At 45.4% G+C, this 20,435-nt stretch overlaps 1 protein-coding gene and 2 pseudogenes across 1 annotated transcript in view; 1 reads left to right on the top strand and 2 right to left on the bottom strand.

Annotated features, from left to right (window-relative positions):
- Positions 1-2,844: 2,844 nt before the first annotated feature.
- Positions 2,845-2,963, bottom strand: LOC146005941 (5S ribosomal RNA; annotated as a pseudogene).
- A 2,399-nt stretch (positions 2,964-5,362) lies between these two features.
- On the top strand, positions 5,363-5,481 carry LOC146005940 (5S ribosomal RNA; annotated as a pseudogene).
- Positions 5,482-6,648: 1,167 nt separating this feature from the next.
- STK17A (serine/threonine kinase 17a) overlaps positions 6,649-20,435 on the bottom strand; it is a 48,890-nt gene continuing 35,103 nt past the window's right edge. Inside the window, exons 5-8 of the mRNA XM_083188527.1 lie at positions 12,015-12,141; positions 11,839-11,887; positions 11,500-11,679; positions 6,649-7,851 (exon numbers count right to left, since the gene is read on the bottom strand). Coding sequence (XP_083044653.1) covers positions 7,506-7,851; positions 11,500-11,679; positions 11,839-11,887; positions 12,015-12,141 — 702 coding nt within the window. The 3' untranslated portion in view covers positions 6,649-7,505. The remainder of the gene's footprint in view (positions 7,852-11,499; positions 11,680-11,838; positions 11,888-12,014; positions 12,142-20,435) is intronic.

Below are 20,435 nucleotides of genomic sequence, written 5' to 3'. Positions count from 1 at the left end.
TAGGTAGCTGACAGCCGGGCAGACTGTATGTGCGCTGTCCGGCTGTAGTATCCGGCAGGTGAATCTGTATTTTCACAGATCTCCTGCTGGACCACCGGTAGCCAATCAGGAGCAGCTATCAATGCCGCCGCTCCTGATTGGCTGCCCGGCGGTCCAGTGGGAGATATGAAAATACAGATTCTCTTGCCGGTGACTACAGCAGTACAGCCGGACAGCGCACATACAGTCTGCCCGGCTGTCATCAATTAGTCTGGACACTGGATCTATCACCCGGAACCAGTGGCTTGTAGATGACAACACAGGGCAGTTATATGACATCTGTATGCTGGGACTGGAAACTCACAACCCCCAGCAGGTACTGATATGATGGAATCTTTGATCATGTGACCTCATTAGAATTCCGTGACTTTCCCTTCTCTCAGGTCCCAGGCAAGGGTTCAATTTCTACATATTGCAGCATGTTTGTCACCTGACTCTGCTGCTTCCCCCGGGATGCCTGGACTTTGACACACCGGGATGACACTGAGTCAGGAGACTCACACATGACAGTCTCCTGCGTGCATTAGGTAACCTGCAGGGCACAGGCTGATGAAAGGCAGCCACACGTGCCAGTCCTGTTGCCGGAAAAGGGTACTCACCCTGGTAATAGATATTTATTATCCACACCCATCCTTCCAGGTGTCAGGAGGGGGTATATACAGTACCTGTGACAGGGAGGAGAGGGAAGGGCAGGGGACTTGGGATCCTCTTCTCTCTGCCATAGACCCAGCTCCTCTAGACCAAGCAATGGGACTGAGTATAGTAAATCTGGTCACCACGCGAGTGTATTTGTTGAACTACTAACTTACACTACAAAGCGACGACATATCAGGGTGATGGTGTGACGCGCAGGTGTCACAGGATGGATCATATAGCATAAATGTGCTGGTGTGACGCTCAGGTGTTACAAGATGGTTATATAGCATAAATCTGCTGATGGTGTGACGCTCCGGTGTCACAAGATGGTTATATAGCATAAATGTGCTGATGGTGTGACGCTCAGGTGTCACAGGATGATTATATAGCATAAATGTGCTGATGGTGTGACGCTCAGGTGTCACAGGATGGATTATATAGCATAAATGTGCCGATGGTGTGACGCTCCGGTGTCACAGGATGGATTATATAGCATAAATGTGCCGATGGTGTAACGCTCTCAGGTGTCACAAGATGGTTATAGAACATAAATGTGCCGATGGTGTGACGCTCCGGTGTCACAGGATGGATTATATAGCATAAATGTGCCGATGGTGTAACGCTCTCAGGTGTCACAAGATGGTTATAGAACATAAATGTGCCGATGGTGTGACGCTCCGGTGTCACAGGATGGATTATATAGCATAAATGTGCCGATGGTGTAACGCTCTCAGGTGTCACAGGATGGATTATATAGCATAAATGTGCCGATGGTGTAACGCTCTCAGGTGTCACAAGATGGTTATAGAACATAAATGTGCCGATGGTGTGACGCTCTCAGGTGTCACAGGATGGATTATATAGCATAAATGTGCCGATGGTGTGACGCTCTCAGGTGTCACAGGATGGATTATATAGCATAAATGTGCCAATGGTGTAACGCTCTTAGGTGTCACAGGATGGATTATATAGCATAAATGTGCCGATGGTGTAACGCTCTTAGGTGTCACAGGATGGATTATATAGCATAAATGTGCTGATGGTGTAACGCTCTCAGGTGTCACAAGATGGTTATAGAACATAAATGTGCTGATGGTCTGACGCTCAGGTGTCACAGGATGGATTATATAGCATAAATGTGCTGATGGTGTGACGCTCAGGTGTCACAAGATGGTTATATAGTATAAATGTGCTGATGGTGTGATGCTCAGGTGTCACAAGATGGTTATATAGCATAAATGTGCTGATGGTGTGATGCTCAGGTGTCACAAGATGGTTATAGAACATAAACGTGCTGATGGTGTGACGCTCAGGTGTTACCATTTTGACCTTTTAAATTAAAATGTGCCCTCGCGATTGAAAAATGTGCCCTTCCCGTGGTCAGCACCCTGCCCTAAAAAAATTCTAGAGTGAACACTAATGGAGTGACGGGAATAGTTAGGTTATTAAGGCTTGGTTCTGAAAATGGGGTACTAATACCTGGGTAGCAAGCTGGATCCTGGAGTGGAGAAAGAACTCAGTATGGTCACGTATCTGGAAAAAGGAAGGAGTGGACCCGCTACAGCTGAAATTGGGGTGGTTTAATGTTATGAATGATCTATAACCAACATAAAAACTACTCAGGCTGATGCTGGTAGTTGTGGTGTTGGTGGTGCGCCCTGCGTTCAGTAGCTAGATTGAAAGTAGGATTGTTTTCTTGTGTTTGCTGGAGGAGCAAACCAAGGACAGTGAACGCTTTGTGGGCGCACTCTTTACATGATATCTTAAATGTATAAAGTGGAATTAATTTAAAATTTAACTTTTAATGAGAACCGCTTAAAAAAGTGGGGCGCAATGAAAATTATATAATATAGGTGGTTTTGTTGTGTGGTTGTCTTTTTTGATATTAAATACTATCATCCAAATACATCATTTTGGACCACACTTTTTTGTATCATTTACTGCATGTGATCAACACAGGTATGTAGACCTGGGTGACAGTAGGCTGCAGAAATGAGTTGATCCCCCGGGATGAGAATTAATTTCTGGGGGGGATTTTGGGCTGCCCCACGTCACTATTTAAAGAAGTTTAATTACCAATTGTGAGGTACTGCCTAATGGCCGATTTTTGAACACTGATAGTAGGCGGCTCCAAAGCTGCTTATCTGGTGATCGTGCAACCCCAGATGGGTAATACCACACCTGGACTTCCCCAGGGGTCTCCCACCCGGATACTGCCCAGGCCCTTCACTGCTTGGCTTCCAAGTTCGGAAGGGTTTTGGGCAGACCAGTGAGGTATGGTGGTATAATGGGTAGGGGTGCAAATCACAGACAGCTGCTCCAGTTAACTATCAGTATCATATATAATTGCACAGATGAGTGTTTTCTGATTCTCCTCGATACTTTAGTGACACATTGTAGTTAAATAGATGGTACGAGAGTGGATAATATTTCACAGTGCAGACATATACATGGTACCTTGATGCTATCCAAAATATAAAATAACAATATTAGGCTGATATAGCACAGTGGATTTGATCAGGGTCAAATATGCACAGTTGCACTTATGAAAAACAGTTAATCTGAGTTATATTGCCCAAGTTGAATCACAAAATAAAACAAGACACAAAAGTTAGTCACAATGTATCAATGTGACAAAAAGAGTATTGGGGCTGAGAAGTGTCTGTAGCAATTGCTGATACCTGTGGCCTGACTACAATTGTTCCAGGTTCTGACACTGTAGTTAGCTGGATGGCATTAGTTTGAGTTACTCCATTTAATCTGATTCACCCAGCAGTTTTTGTGGCTAACACAGTTAGAAGTGGGTGCGCTGTAAAGTATGCAGTCAGAATATCTCTCACATATCTGAGCCAATAGCATAATTTGTACAGTCAAGATAGAGTGGGTAAGGATATGGGGGAGCAGCGCTCAGAGGCAATGCCGTCCGAGATTGCCCCTGTACCTGAACCTGCTTTGATCCCGGCAGGTGATTAGAGTGTCCTGCGCAGAGCTGCGTTGTTGGAGGGGGCTGAGTGACGTCCGTCTCAGCCAGCACCGAGCGCCGCTGGGAGTCCTGCGGGGAACTGGTCAGGGAGGCTTGCTTGGAGTCGTCCTACTGTGTGTTCAAAGTTGGTGACGTGGGGGGCCGCTGTGGACACGTGTTTCGCCTACGACAGGCTTCGTCATGCAGCGCCATTTTGGATGAGGGCGACTGCCCTTTATTCTATGTCCCGTCCAATGCTGTGCTCGAATGGGTGACGTATCAAGTCACCATTGGTTGATATGTTCTGCTTATACTCCCTGGATTGTGTGACGGCTTCTTCCCTACTCGCCATATTAGTAAACATTGTAGCCACCACTACGTAATGCCCCCACATATCACCACCTTATGTATTTATTATACCAATCCAGTATCCCATCCAGTATCCCATAATGTATATAGTATCGCTAGCAGTAGAATTTATCCAAGTATGGGCAAATTTCCCTCAATCAAAATGGCCTCTCATTATCAAGTGCAATCGTGCACATAACCAACTATTTCCATCATGAACCAACAGGGCCTCATAACTGCAGTAACTAACTGTATATACTGCAGATAGGCATTATAATCATATAAAGTATATTCAAGTCACCTACACGATGCAAGTTTATCATATAGGGCAGTCTTCCCTTTACTAATATGGTGAGTAGGGAAGAAGCCGTCACACAATCCAGGGAGTATAAGCAGAACATATCAACCAATGGTGACTTGATACGTCACCCAATAATTCGAGCACAGCATTGGACGGGACATAGAATAAAGGGCAGTCGCCCTCATCCAAAATGGCGCTGCATGACGAAGCCTGTCGTAGGCGAAACACGTGTCCACAGCGGCCCCCCACGTCACCCACTTTGAACACACAGTAGGACGACTCCAAGCAAGCCTCCCTGACCAGTTCCCCGCAGGACTCCCAGCGGCGCTCGGTGCTGGCTGAGATGGACGTCACTCAGCCCCCTCCAACAACGCAGCTCTGCGCAGGACACTCTAATCACCTGCCGGGATCAAAGCAGGTTCAGGTACAGGGGCAATCTCGGACGGCATTGCCTCTGAGCGCTGCTCCCCCATATCCTTACCCACTCTATCTTGACTGTACAAATTATGCTATTGGCTCAGATATGCGAGAGATATTCTGACTGCATACTTTACAGCGCACCCACTTCTAACTGTGTTAGCCACAAAAACTGCTGGGTGAATCAGATTAAATGGAGTAACTCAAACTAATGCCATCCAGCTAACTACAGTGTCAGAACCTGGAACAATTGTAGTCAGGCCACAGGTATCAGCAATTGCTACAGACACTTCTCAGCCCCAATACTCTTTTTGTCACATTGATACATTGTGACTAACTTTTGTGTCTTGTTTTATTTTGTGATTCAACTTGGGCAATATAACTCAGATTAACTGTTTTTCATAAGTGCAACTGTGCATATTTGACCCTGATCAAATCCACTGTGCTATATCAGCCTAATATTGTTATTTTATATTTTGGATAGCATCAAGGTACCATGTATATGTCTGCACTGTGATATATTATCCACTCTCGTACCATCTATTTAACTACAATGTGTCACTAAAGTATCGAGGAGTATTCAGAAAACACTCATCTGTGCAATTATATATGATACTGATAGTTAACTGGAGCAGCTGTCTGATTTGCACACCTACCCATTATACCACCATACCTCACTGGTCTGCCCAAAACCCTTCCGAACTTGGAAGCCAAGCAGTGAAGGGCCTGGGCAGTATCCGGGTGGGAGACCCCTGGGGAAGTCCAGGTGTGGTATTACCCATCTGGGGTTGCACGATCACCAGATAAGCAGCTTTGGAGCCGCCTACTATCAGTGTTCAAAAATCGGCCATTAGGCAGTACCTCACAATTGGTAATTAAACTTCTTTAAATAGTGACGTGGGGCAGCCCAAAATCCCCCCCAGAAATTAATCCTCATCCCGGGGGATCAACTCATTTCTGCAGCCTACTGTCACCCAGGTCTACATACCTGTGTTGATCACATGCAGTAAATGATACAAAAAAGTGTGGTCCAAAATGATGTATTTGGATGATAGTATTTAATATCAAAAAAGACAACCACACAACAAAACCACCTATATTATATAATTTATTTTTATTGCGCCCCACTTTTTTAAGCAGTTCTCATTAAAAGTTAAATTTTAAATTAATTCCACTTTATACATGATAATGTATAGAGTGCACCCACAAAGCGTTCACTGTCCTTGGTTTGCTCCTCCAGCAAACACAAGAAAACAATCCTACTTTCAGTCTAGCTACTGAACGCAGGGCGCACCACCAACACCACAACTACCAGCATCAGCCTGAGTAGTTTTTATGTTGGTTATAGATCATTCATAACATTAAACCACCCCAATTTCAGCTGTAGCGGGTCCACTCCTTCCTTTTTCCAGATATGGATCATACAACACATCTGGATAATTGTAGTCCAGCAACTGCCAAAGTGCCACAAAATCTGTACTGTAAAGACCCCTACCACATTTGTTCATCAAAGCCAAAATAGGGTGCACTCTGTTCCTCATTCGCCAGGCAGCTCAAACTGCTTATAACAAGGAATATATACAATGGAGAAAAGGGAAAGTATTAATCCAATACCCATGTGTCGCTAACCACCACTAACAAGGTTATACTATTACAACAACTGCACCACAAACTAGAAAATGGGAACCATGTCATTACTGGTACGAAAGCGGTCTGACATGTATGGCATGTGCTTTCTTGGTGTCCTGATAACACTTGGAGAGTTATAAAGTCCAATGTATCACACTGCTGTTAGAAACAGATGCATTTATAGTGCTGTTGCTAGGGGATTAAGCAATGACAACACATCTTGGCACCTGCTTACATGGACTGTGCTAGGATACACTGAAATGTTATCATGGTCAATAAATTACTAAAATTATGTAATAAACATTGTGAAAGAATAGCTATTTGCGTTATTTTAATTAGATTGGATCACACACACATTTTGCCTTATCTTATGTACCAACTTCTAATGAGCAACAAAACACTATTTACAAGTTTATACCTCCTGGATTGTTTTCATCAAAAAGAATAATTGGCAAATGGAATTTTTGTTGTGATGTACCAGGTTCTTTTTGACTTATAATGAAGTGGGGGCAGCCTTTTAGTAAGGTGTACCAACAGTCATAAGACTGCAGTCTATTCGATCATTTGGAACATGCGACATCACTGGGGCAAGCCAATGTGAAGTAACGACTAGTAAATGGACAGCCCGCATATTCATGATCATAAGTTCGGTACACAAGATGGTTGCTTCCACTTCCTGGAAGCGGCAAGTACATCATAAGAGCTTTTAGCAGCTTCACATCACAATTTGAACTATAAAATATACATCTTTATTAATTTTCATTGACTTAAAAATTACATATTTCTAACAAGGCTACTCAAAGAATTCCAACACTGACCAGATTTGGGCTAACTCTGGTGAAGTATTCCAATATAGACCCTATGAGACAATACATCCTGCTGCCATTTTAAGAAACCCTCAACAGCACAGGATAATATGATGATGTTTAGGCACAAGCCACAAAAAAGAGTAAAATAAATAAATAATAAAAAAAAAAATACTCAACATGTAGACAGAGCTTAGTCCGTTCCGAGATTTAACATGGCACATTGAATTTAATTCAGATTGCCATGACAGCCAACTGCTCTCCTCAGAAGGCTGACAGAAGTCTGATTCATCACAAAGCTCAATGGCTCTAGAAAGAAAAAAACACCTCCAAGCTCTAAATGTCACACATTTCCAAGTGTAAGAGCTTAATAGATAAAATCTCCTGGTATATCTTGCAACATCGGCTCCTCAAACTTAAATCGCTTGGTAATGGCTTTAGATTCAGTTTTTTTTTCTATCTCGGTCTGTCTGCACTGTCCCAAAGTATAAGACGCCATTAATATCAACTCCTCTGTCACAGTCTGTCCATCTGAGTCTGGTTGGGCTTGGCTGGCTTCCAGGGAATCGTCTGCTTTGTGCTCATCTTCCTCTTCCACCTCTACAACATGGTTGTCGTCTTGTACAGAGTACATGGCACTAGAATAAGGATCTGGAAGATCACCTTGGGCAATCCATGGGTGATGGAGACAGTCCTCTGCTGTTGCTCGACCTCTGTCAAAAAGAAAAATGGTTTTAATAATTTGTCCTTATAGATAGTTGTAGAAGATGGGTAAACTTGTTAGTTTGCAATACTTTAACCTGGTTTAGAACAGGTCAATAAATCCAGAACTCAAAAAAAAAAGTCTTTAGATGGACCATACTGGTTTTAACTTGGAGGGTAGAAGTCTGTAGGAATGTTTAAAGGACTAATAAATAAACATAAAATATAAGGGAACTCAAGTGCCATAGAGGACAACATCTGATTGGCTGGGAAGCAGTTTAATCTTCCCAATTAAGCAATACTTCTAATGCCCCTTTCCCACTGCAGGCTTTACACGTGTAAATGCCGTTTTTTTAGCCTTTTTAAACGGCTAGAGCTGCAGTGGGAAAGCTCCAGGTTGCTTTACACGGGTAACAAATACCGGTTTTTGTTACCCGTGTAAAAAGCAGTGTTTTTAACGTGTAAGAGCCGTTTTTTCGGCAGTGGGAAAGGGGTAGCCCTTACACGTTAAAAAAAAAAAACGGCATGGGGTCCCCCCCCACTGCCGTAACCAGCACCAGGCTGAAGGAGCCGGGGCTGGTATTAAAAAAAAAATCAGGAAACCCGACAAATAGGGGTTCCCTGATTTTTTACAACCAGCCCCAGGCTCCAGGTCCGGGGCTGGTTCCCAAAATACGGGGGACAAAATGACTAGGGGTCCCCCGTATTTTAAGAACCAGCCCCAGGCACAACCAGCCAGCAGGGTAATGCCACAGCCGGGGGACACTTATGATATAAGTTCCCGCGGCCAAAGCATTAACCCTACCGACCAGTCAGCCTGGCCAGGGGCCCTGGGGGAGTGGGGACCCCCCCAATAAAGGGGTCCCCCCCCTCCAGGACTTACCTGACCAGGCTGAAGCCTGGTGCTGTCCTCGATGCCCCTGGGCATCGAGCTGATGGTATGGTGTAAAAAATAGAATAAAAACCATTGTCTTTTACTGGTGAACTATGAGTCCCAGCAAGCCTCCCCCGCAAGCTGGGACTTGGAGAACCACAAGTCCCAGCCTGCGGGGCATTAAAGGGCCCGCTGGGTCTTGTAGTTCCACAGTAAAAGAAAGAGTTAAATAAACACACTGACACACGTGAAAAATAAAAGTTTAATACATACATAACACATACATACTGATACTTACCTATTTTGAGCCCGTAGGTAGCCCTGGTCCTGATGTCCTGGTCCGTGTCGGCGTCTGTATCCATGTCGGCATCCCTGTCGGCGACGGCGTCGGCGGTCCGGAGTCCGAAGAAATCCATTTGGGAAGCTGTGGAAGGAAACCATACTCACCTGTCCCAGCGCGACGTAGTCCAGGTAAGGTCTTTGCAAAAAAACAAACCGACACCCCGAAACCAGACCGGACTGACGGAGACGCACGTGTGTTTGTTTACATCGTGCGGCTCCGCCTCCCGAATGCCGCTATTGGCCGCCTTGCGGCCTAGCGGCTCCTGATTGGCCGCTAGGCCGCAAGGCGGCCAATAGCGGCATTCGGGGGCGGAGCCGCACGATGTAAACACACCGTGCGGCTCTCTGCCTGTTCGCTTGGTTCGGGTGTCGGTTTGTTTTTTTTGCAAAGACCTTACCTGGACTACGTCGCGCTGGGACAGGTGAGTATGGTTTCCTTCCACAGCTTCCCAAATGGATTTCTTCGGACTCCGGACCGCCGACGCCGTCGCCGACAGGGATGCCGACATGGATACAGACGCCGACACGGACCAGGACATCAGGACCAGGGCTACCTACGGGCTCAAAATAGGTAAGTATCAGTATGTATGTGTTATGTATGTATTAAACTTTTATTTTTCACGTGTGTCAGTGTGTTTAACTCTTTCTTTTACTGTGGAACTACAAGACCCAGCGGGCCCTTTAATGCCCCGCAGGCTGGGACTTGTGGTTCTCCAAGTCCCAGCTTGCGGGGGAGGCTTGCTGGGACTCATAGTTCACCAGTAAAAGACAATGGTTTTTATTCTATTTTTTACACCATACCATCAGCTCGATGCCCACCGCCCAGGGGCATCGAGGACAGCACCAGGCTTCAGCCTGGTCAGGTAAGTCCTGGAGGGGGGGGACCCCTTTATTGGGGGGGTCCCCACTCCCCCAGGGCCCCTGGCCAGGCTGACTGGTCGGTAGGGTTAATGCTTTGGCCGCGGGAACTTATATCATAAGTGTCCCCCGGCTGTGGCATTACCCTGCTGGCTGGTTGTGCCTGGGGCTGGTTCTTAAAATACGAGGGGCCCCTAGTCATTTTGTCCCCCGTATTTTGGGAACCAGCCCCGGACCTGGAGCCTGGGGCTGGTTGTAAAAAATCAGGGAACCCCTATTTGTCGGGTTTCCTGATTTTTTTTATTACCAGCCCCGGCTCTTTCAGCCTGGTGCTGGTTACGGCAGTGGGGGGGACCCCACGCCGTTTTTTTTTTTTTTAAATCCCCCCCCCCCCCTATCTTTACACTGCTTAAACGGGTTTTTAAACGGGTAAGTGGGAATGTGACAAAAACAGCTTTTAAACGGTAATTTACCGTTTAAATGCTGCAGTGGGAAAGAGTCTTTATGGCTCTTACCCGTTTAAAGACCCGTTTAAAAAAAATGGGTCATTACCCGTGTAGGCAGTGGGAAAGCAGCATATCTTCAATTTTAAAAACCTTACCCTTTGTGGAAGACAACACTTCCTTTAAAGAGTGGTGGGAACTGAAGTAAAATAGAGCAGTTGCATAATATCAAAATAAAGCAATGACAACTGCTTGAAACATCAGTATCTGGTCTCCTGTATTTGAAACCAAAAACAATGTTCGGTTTATGCAGGATAATCTAAGTACCCTGGAAGAAACATGAAAACACAGGGATACCCCAGACTGAGGCAGTAATGCACACCACTACACCTAAAGACAGTCATGTATGGATTCTATGGAAAAGGTAACTATATATCATCCTGCTGCCAACAGGATGACAAGTTTGTGTGTTACAGAACCCAAAAAGACTAAGGTGGCCATACACATGCAGATGTATATTCAGATCTGTCTGTCTGGAACAAAAACATGGTTATGGATGAGAGCAAATGACATCTGACCATTAGATTGGAAATGCTGGAAAACTGACAAACTGTCACTCATCCATAACCATGTTTTTGTGCCAAGCGGCCAGATCTGAAGATAAATCTTACTAGTGTATGGGCACCTTTAGAAAGCGATCACTTTTGTCCAATAAGTGTAAAACAGAGAATGGATATGTGAGGTAGGAGGTGTGCACGTGATTGGACAAAAAAAAAGGACCCACGGTTTGTGTAATAAAAATGATAAAACGTAATTGTAGGATTTTTTTTCTACTAATGCAGCTCATTGTTAAAAATTAAAAAAACAGGTACAGAGCCAGTTCCCAAGCCCTGAATAACTAGGGAATCCGGTCCAGCAAAACATAAAATGTCGTCATGTATTTCAGGAACCAACACCCATGAAGCCTGTATTAAAAGAGCACTGCAAGCAGTAATACAAAGCATGAGAAGTGTACACTCAGCAGTTACCAAGTGATCCTGTAAGAGGAAGAGATCTGTGAGAGCAGAGAGCCCGGATGCAGTACATAAATTGAGGAAATGGAAGTGCACAGAGAGCTCCTACTTAAATTGACAATTACTCACTCAGGCTCCAGGACTAGGAGTGTGCTGATGAAATCAACTGCAGATTCTGATATTCCTTCAAAGTCACCATCTGTATAACAGACATTCAGCTGGGAAATGTTGAGGAAAGTGTTCTGCTTGTCATCTCCCAGGAATGGAGAGATTCCTGTGAGCATGACATATGTCAATACGCCAATACTCCTGTTAGAGAAACAGCACAGTTACACCTTGTTCTATTACACTCACTCCTTCATGTAGTTTTTACACTTTGTTGTAACGAACAACGCACACGGCAAGTTAGTTCTGGCCACGCAACGCCCACATACTGTACATAGGAGAAAATGCAGTAATCGTACTTACCACATATCTGTGGCCGTGCTGATCGGCTCATAACTCAGGATTTCAGGTGCTGAAAAGGGAGGTATACAGTTACAGCACTCCGAGTTCTAGTTGGCTATTAAATACCTAACGCAATTATCTATTTCCGGCAACTACCATTATAACATTCCCCATATATACTGTGTAAGGATACTTACCAACATATTCTGGTGTCCCCATGATTTCTCTTAATTCTTCATTGTTATTCACTATTCTAGAAAGGCCGAAGTCCACTATCTTTATGTCCCCTAACGGACGGTCATTCGTAAGTAGAATGTTCTGTGGCTACAAATGAAGAGAACAGAGAAAAAGGTTGTCTAATGCATTCTTAAAACTATACAATGACTGCCAATGCATACAATGGTAGCACTCAACTGGAAGGCATTGATTGATATGATTTGCTACATTGGTGGCGTGTGTAAATATTTTCCCTTCATGATTAGGATAAGTCAAGTACCAACAGTCTCAACAAATTTCCATTTTATTTTAAGTCCAAATCACTAGCCAACAAAGTACACAACGCTACAGAATAATGTAATTTGGAGACATACTTAAACTTGGAAACAGTTACCTCAAACTGGGGTCTGCAATTATTTCCTTATACCTTACATCAGCGTTTCCCAACCTCAGTCCTAAAGGCCACACGATCAGTCCAAATTTTAGGTATGGGGTAGAGGCAAGGGGTTAATTGGAACACACTTGTAATGAATGTGCCATATGTTTAGTTCGGTTTAGAATTGTGAAGTACAAATAACTTGTGTTTATTACATGCGTCTGAACATTCTCCTGCAGCCCATTCTTTTCAAGATTAAGGTATATTTGCACAGATGTTTACATCAAAATAACATGTAGTAATTACTATCACCTGTGCATGGTCTTCAAGTATGACTTGAAGACCATGGTTGGGAAACCCTACTGTACTTTACATGCCCACTACTTCCTATGAACTGAATTAACTTATTAAAAGGTAACTAGAAGTAAACGCTTTACTTTTTAGTTCCGTTTTATTTAAGAGGCAATTAAGGGGTCAAGCCTATTAGCCATAAAATGGAGAGTTCCCTTTGCAGAAGTAAAAGGCATTGCAATGTGCCATCCTCATGGCCCGCTCTGATGGATTCTTGTTCACAGCTCTCCGAGGCTGCGAACAGGGGTGTGGTATGATGTGACCACAGTCGGTATTCCAACCGTCGGTACTCTGACAGGGGGGCGAGCGTAAAGAAGCCCCTTGCGGGCTCACCCCAGTTCTATCCTCCCTTTATGGGAGTCATGGACCCCCACGAGGGAAAATAGTCCGCATCAGTCGGGATCCTGACCGTAAAGCTATGTACACACAGTGCAATATATTGAGCAGTGTCTCCTTTTCATCAGCGACCAGAGATGGTCGCTGATGAACAGGAGACTCTGCTGGGGGAGCTGAAGAGGGAAACGGCTGATCGCAGGACCATTAGGAGGCTGAACACTGCAATTTATCGCTGCAGCACAAACAAACCGCTGTCAATTTCGTCGCTCAGCAACCATATCGCCAGCGATATTGCACCGTGTGTACACAGCTTTAGGCATTTGAAAAGACGGGATTCCGATGTCAGTAGATGTCAGTATACCGACTGTTGTAATACAGACTGTCCGGTGGTCATCCGGCACACGTGAACAGAACTCCTCAAGTAAGGCAGTACAGATGCGCTTGCTCATGGTGACTGTTGCAAGCAAAAGGATTGACTCCATAGTGTGTTAAAATAAAGTCTGTTTCACACAGAACAAACTTAAAAGTAGTGTGACAAAGGACCATGTGTGTCAGCTGGACCCCTGTATAAGGGCAAGTATGTTTTTTTTGTGTGTGTATGCGCGTGTAAAATAAAGTCTATGTATAGTCTAGTGTATATTTTTAATTGTAAACCAAGGCTAGATAAATCCCGGGAACCCTGGCGACCAGATTTGCCAGGAAGCAGAGTTGTGGCTTGCGTTAATGGCAGCAGCCGGCACCACTGTATCAGAGCAAGACCACAGGACGGCCATTTCAAAACTCAAGGCTGATCGTGATCCAATTGGAGAGCCTGCGGTTCGGCATCCAATCAGGAGCGGCAGTGGGCTCTGATTGACTTTCGAGAAACCTTGAGTTTTGAAATGCAGCGCCGTTTACCTGATCTGATACAGCGGCACTGGCTGAGTTGTCATCTTGCGGAGCTGCTCCGGCATTTGGCACCTTACCCGCCAGGCACAACAAGCAGATCCCAGGCGTTGTGACCTCCCACTCAGCTGCACGGCTGTCCTTTTTATCCTGTGGAGGCACTAACAGCAGGAGCCATTCCAGCACCTGACAAGTTGGTAGGGAAAGCGCAGTACTGTTCCAGATGCCAAGGACTTCTCATGCTGGGGGCAATTCTCTAACACAGAAGTGCGGTAAAACCCCTGTTATCTGGGTTTTTACCGCATTTCTGTATGTTCTGTCCCCCCTCCGCAGTGCCACACTGCAGAGAGAATCGCCAGGAAAAGCTGGCAATTCCCTGCAGAAGCCCATGGGCTTCTTACCCCAGTGCTGTGTGAGGGATCCGTCACGGATCCCTTCCAGCATGCCCTGCGGCCGGCACCATGCTCTGCACATGTGCAGATGGACTCCTGGGTCACAGAACCGTAACTCCAGCACCGGTGCCGCATCGCAAGGGACAGCTCTTATCGCAAGAGCTGTCCCTTGCGTTAATAACCGCATATGTGGTTAATAATGCGATGCCCGGCGATACAGGGCAGCGGATGCAAGACCATACCGCCCCCTATCTCAAGGGAGCTGTATACATTTTTGTAACTATTCTTTCTACCCACCAGTACCCTTCTTATTTAATTTTTATATTGCCTATTATTGCCTTTACATTATTATTATTATTATTATTTTTTTTTATAAAGAAGAAACCACATAAACCATAGCACTCATATCCATTTTATATTGTCCACCGCTCTGCCCGTGCATGGTATTGGTGGGAGGTAAGAGGAGGGGTAATCCCCAGTGGCAACGAGCATGTGTAATGGGCATTACAGTGTTTGGTTTAACATGTAATGCGTATTACGGCGTGTGGTATAACATGTAATGGGCAGTATCACATGTGTAATACGAAATTGGTGCGTGATATGTTTAATAGGTGAACGGCACCGGTTTTAAGTTTGTCTGGCTCCTACACTTTCATCCTAGATTTTAAAAAAAGATTTGTTGAGCCCTGATCTAAAGCATGGGATGTTTACAAATGGCACACTGTTGTCCACTGCTGCCAATGTATTTTCAGCATGTCCTGTACCCAACACATATGAATCATCATTACACACTTGTCTTCATCACTAAAGGCTGCACCCAGCAATTACAGCATTATTCAAGTGTCTGCCACAATGAGGAGCAGCCAGACTAGTGAAGTGTTTATACAAGACCTAGCTTTCTGACAAGATCAGGATTGAAGACATTTAATAATATTGCCAAATAAATTGAACCTTTGTATAAAAGGTCAGCAAACTAAATGCATTTCTACAAACATGAGTGCAGATTTTGACATTTTAATTTTTTATAAAACACCATCTAAACCCGCCTGATATTACCACTACTAATCCTGCAACGCCCAGTGATTCAGCAACCTAACTGCAGTCTGCTAACAGGGACAGCAGCTTCCCGAGAGCTGTTTATTGGAGATAGAAGCACTGAATAGATATTTACTTTACCAACTGTACTTTGTTAAGTGCATAAGGGATAATAGCACAGTCCCTTTTAAATGGACACAACCACACACTTCGTTTTAAGAGCGTAAGAGATTAAGACTTTACTTGTTTGGATTACCCAGAACTAATGTCCCTTGATTATTCATTTGTCCAGCACAAAGTATTACTGCAGGTTAAACCATTAGCGCTGGATTTGTTTGATCGTTGCTCGTCTCACTAGACCGAGCTCTGAAGCTAGTGGATGAATTATTGAAGCACGATAGGTGGACTGTTTACCGTCCATCAGGGTGTTCAGAACCCATCCCCCCACCACCCGTGGTGTGCACAACACTGCACGTTTTCCAGGTCTCCACACAGAATCACAAGTGAAATAATTAGCTCAACCTGTGATCTCTTAAAATAGGAATACTCACCGATAATTCCCTTTCTCCAAATCCGTAGGGGACACTGAAGTACTACGCTGGGGATAGTGTGGTGTTATGGAGGAGTTGGCACTTTAAGAACTTGAAGTGTGGTGTGGCTCCTCCCCCTCTATCCCCCCCTCAGACTCTAGTCTTAGTTACTGTGCCCGAGAGGAGAAAAGAGACCAGGAAACCTCTGAAAAGAGAGAGAGAGAGAGAAAGAGAGAGAGAGAGAGAGAGAGAGAGAGAGAGAGAGAGAGAGAGAGAGAGAGAGAGAGAGAGAGAGAGAGAGAGAGAGAGAGAGAGAGAGAGAGAGAGAGAGAGAACAAGACACCGAACCAAACATAAGTCAAAAGAACTCACATACAGACCATCGCATGCAACACATCCTGGCCACATGCAACCTGTAAAACCCCCCCCCTTACCAGAAGACCAGTGCCGGGAGGGCGTTCAGTGTCCCCTACGGATTCGGAGAAAGGGAATTATCGGTGAGTACCAAATTCCTATTTTCTCCTTCATCCTATGGGGACACTGAAGTACTACGCTGGGGACGTCCCAAAGCCATCCCCACGGGCGGAAAGGCGCTGGGCATCCTGAAGCACCGCGCGGCCAAACCTAGTAGAGGAGGCCGCGAAGGTGTCAAACCTATAAAAAAACTTAATAAAGGTATTGGGCCCAGACCAAGTGGCTGCCCTACATATCTGAGAAAGAGACACCCCTCTGGCCGCCGCCCAAGAAGGTCCCACCGAACGGGTGGAATGAGCCGAAACTCTAGTAGGCGGAGGCCGGGAGGCCTGAACATAAGCTTGTTTAATGGTTAGGCAAATCCACCTGGCCAAAGTTTGCTTGGTAGCCGGCCAACCACGCTTCGCAGAACAGTATAGGACAAACAGAGAATCCGACTTCCTGAGATCCCTGGTTCTGTCCACATAAACCTGCAAAGTTCGGACCACATCCAATGAAGCGAACTCTCCTGTCAAGGCCAGAACCACGATTGGCTGGTTAAGATGATAAGCAGTCACCACCTTTGGCAGGTAATCTAACCGAGTCCGGAGTTCCGCCCTATCTGAGTGGAAAACCAAATACGGTGAACGACATGAGAGCACTGAGGTAAGACACTCGTCGAGCCGATGCCAGGGCCAGCAGGAGCACCGTCTTCCAGGTGAGCAAACGTAAATCAATAGATTCCAAAGGTTCAAACACCTCAGACCTGAGATAATCCAGCACCAAGGGAAGATCCCAAGGTTCCTCCGGAGGTCTAACCGGAGGCTGCAGCCTGAGAACCCCATTCAAGAAGGTTTGTATCTCCGGCATCAAAGCTAGACGCCGATGAAAAAATACAGACAAGGCGGACACCTGAACCTTAAGGGACCCTAAACGAAGGCCCGCCTCAAAACCTGATTGCAGAAACCTCAACAATCGGGACAAACAAAAAACAGCTGTAGGGCACTTGTGTCGTTCGCACCACGACACATTAGCCTTCCAAATTCTGTAATAATGCCGGGAAGTAACCTCCTTCCTTGCTCTCATCATTGTGGGAATGACCTCCTTAGGTACCCCCCGTCTACTCAGCAGCTCGGCCTCAACAGCCACGCCGTCAAACGCAGCTGCCGTAACCCTTGGTAGACGAATGGTCCCTGCTGCAACAGATCTTCTCTTTGAGGCAGTTGCAAGGGTTGATCTATCAGGAGCCCCTGAAGATCGGCAAACCAAGGCCGACGAGGCCAATTTGGAGCTATGAAAATCACTGTAGCCTTCTCGCGCTTGATCCGTTTGAGTACCAACTGAATCAAGGGTAACGGGGGGAACACATAGATTAGATGGTAACCCCACTCTGCGGTCAGAGCATCCGTCGCCACCGCCTCCGGATCTCGTGACCTGGAACAATACTGAGCCACTTTGCAATTCCGCTTGGATGCCATCACGTCTATTTTGGGTAACCCCCAACGAAGGACAATCTGGCCAAACACATCCGGATGCAGGGCCCACTCTCCTGGGTGCACATCCTGGCGACTTAAGTAGTCCGCTTCCCAATTGTCCACCCCTGGAATGAACACCGCCGAGAAGGCCAGAGAATTCCTCTCCGCCCACTGTAGGATCGGGCGTACCTCCTGCATAGCCGCCCGACTGCGCGTTCCACCCTGTCTGTTGATAACCAAAAGATTAGTGGCCCAAGGGACACTTAGTAGCGCTAGTCGGGCTGGATCCTAATTCTCTAAATATTCATTACTCATTAAAGAGAATAAATTCGTGAAAGCTTATTTTCCCCAACTTTGATCCAGCATAAGGGGTAATCCACCAATCAGATGTAGTAAAGATTTTTAGCTGTGCAGGATATTTTGCTGCTTCTTAATTAGGGAGTGTTAATCCCTTAGGATGCAGAAAATGGGAAAATAGTGTCAGATACCTAAGTATCTGGCACTTTAAGAAGCGCAATCCTGCTCAGAAAAAATTAGAATGTCCTTACAGTTTTATGAATATATAAATCAATTTATTAAAAAAACATATAAAGTGGAATCAATCCACACAAAAAATTATTATTATATAACAATACAATTGTGCACAATTTAGCAAACAGACATGACAGACAACATATAACATATAATGCAATAAAAAGCTGGACTTGCTGGGATTGCCGTTTTTCTTGTGAGTATTACAGTCACTCAATTAGGAATGAAATATGAGGCTTAATAGAGGCAGTGATACATTCTCATAGTTACCAGTCCTGCATGAACTTTCTGTGGTGGATAACCAAGGTCAGTCTCTCCAACTGGTATATTACCAGAGATGCACTCCGGAAGAAGCTGTGTTGGAACCTTCTCCTGCTGGACCAGCCAGCTAGGTGATATTTGTAATCCACAGGTTAAAGTGCGCTTGCAGGGTGAATACAGGACCGGCAGAGATAGGGCTCAAAAACGCGTTTCTCCGCCCTATCTCTGCCGGTCCTGTATTCACCCTGCAAGCGCACTTTAACCTGTGGATTACAAATATCACCTAGCTGGCTGGTCCAGCAGGAGAAGCTTCCAACACACGCTTCTTCCGGAGTGCATCTCTGGTAATATACCAGTTGGAGAGACTGACCTTGGTTATCCACCACAGAAAGTTCATGCAGGACTGGTAACTATGAGAATGTATCACTGCCTCTATTAAGCCTCATATTTCATTCCTAATTGAGTGACTGTAATACTCACAAGAAAAACGGCAATCCCAGCAAGTCCAGCTTTTTATTGCATTATATGTTATATGTTGTCTGTCATGTCTGTTTGCTAAATTGTGCACAATTGTATTGTTATATAATAATAATTTTTTGTGTGGATTGATTCCACTTTATATGTTTTTTTAATAAATTGATTTATATATTCATAAAACTGTAAGGACATTCTAATTTTTTCTGAGCAGGATTGCGCTTCTTAAAGTGCCAGATACTTAGGTATCTGACACTATTTTCCCATTTTCTGTCTGTTGATATATGCCACAGCGGTGGCATTGTCCGACTGAATTCGGATCGGCTTCCCTCTGATGAACAAGTCCGCATTGAGTAGCGCCAGGCGGATCGCTCGAATTTCCAGAATATTTATTGGAAGACTTGATTCCTGCGGGGACCAACGGCCCTGAAAGTGACGTCCCATCACAACCGCCCCCCAGCCCCTTAGGCTGGCATCCGTCGTGATGATAGTCCACTCCCAGACTCCGAACCTACGCCCCTCCAAAAGATTGGCAGTCTGGAGCCACCACTGAAGAGACAGATGACTGCAGGGTAATAGAATTACCGTCCTGTGCATGTGGACATGCGAACCCGACCACTGCCTCAGCAGATCGAGTTGAAAAGTCCTGGAGTGGAACCGGCCGAAAGACAGAGCCTCGAAGGAGGCGACCATCTTGCCTAGCAACCGAATGCAAAGGTGCACTGACACCCTCCGAGGACGAAGAACCTGCTTCACCAAGTCCTGGAGCGAGGAAATTTTCTCCAGAGGAAGGAACACCCTCTGTACTTCTGTGTCCAGAATCAATCCAAGAAATAAAATCCTTTGGGAAGGAACCATCTGGGATTTCCCATAATTTAGAATCCAGCCATGCTGAATCAAAGTTTGACAAGTCACGTGAAGCGCCTGCTCCAGCTGACTTTTGGAACCGGCTTTGATCAATAGATTGTCCAAGTACGGAACAATCCTGACTCCTAGTGTGTGGAGAAAAGCAACCATGACCGCCATTACTTGGTGAACAGGCGAGGCGCCGATGACAGGCCAAAGGGCAGTGCCAGAAATTGAAAATGCTGGTCTTTGATTGCGAACCGAAGGAACCTCTGGTGCAAGTCGTAAATGGGAACATGCAGATAGGCATCCTTGATGTCCAAGGATGCCAAATATTCCCCCGGTTCCAGACCTGCCACTACCGAGCGTAGCGACTCCATTTTGAACCTGTGGTACATAATGTACTCGTTCAACTTCTTTAAATTTAAGATCGGCCTTACCGACCCGTCTGGTTTTG

The sequence above is a fragment of the Crinia signifera genome, chromosome 5 (genome assembly GCF_055691185.1).
Source record: "Crinia signifera chromosome 5, ASM5569118v1, whole genome shotgun sequence".
Lineage (NCBI taxonomy): Eukaryota > Metazoa > Chordata > Amphibia > Anura > Myobatrachidae > Crinia > Crinia signifera.
Note: the sequence above shows the minus strand (reverse complement) of the source record. Positions and strands in the feature narration are given on the sequence as shown.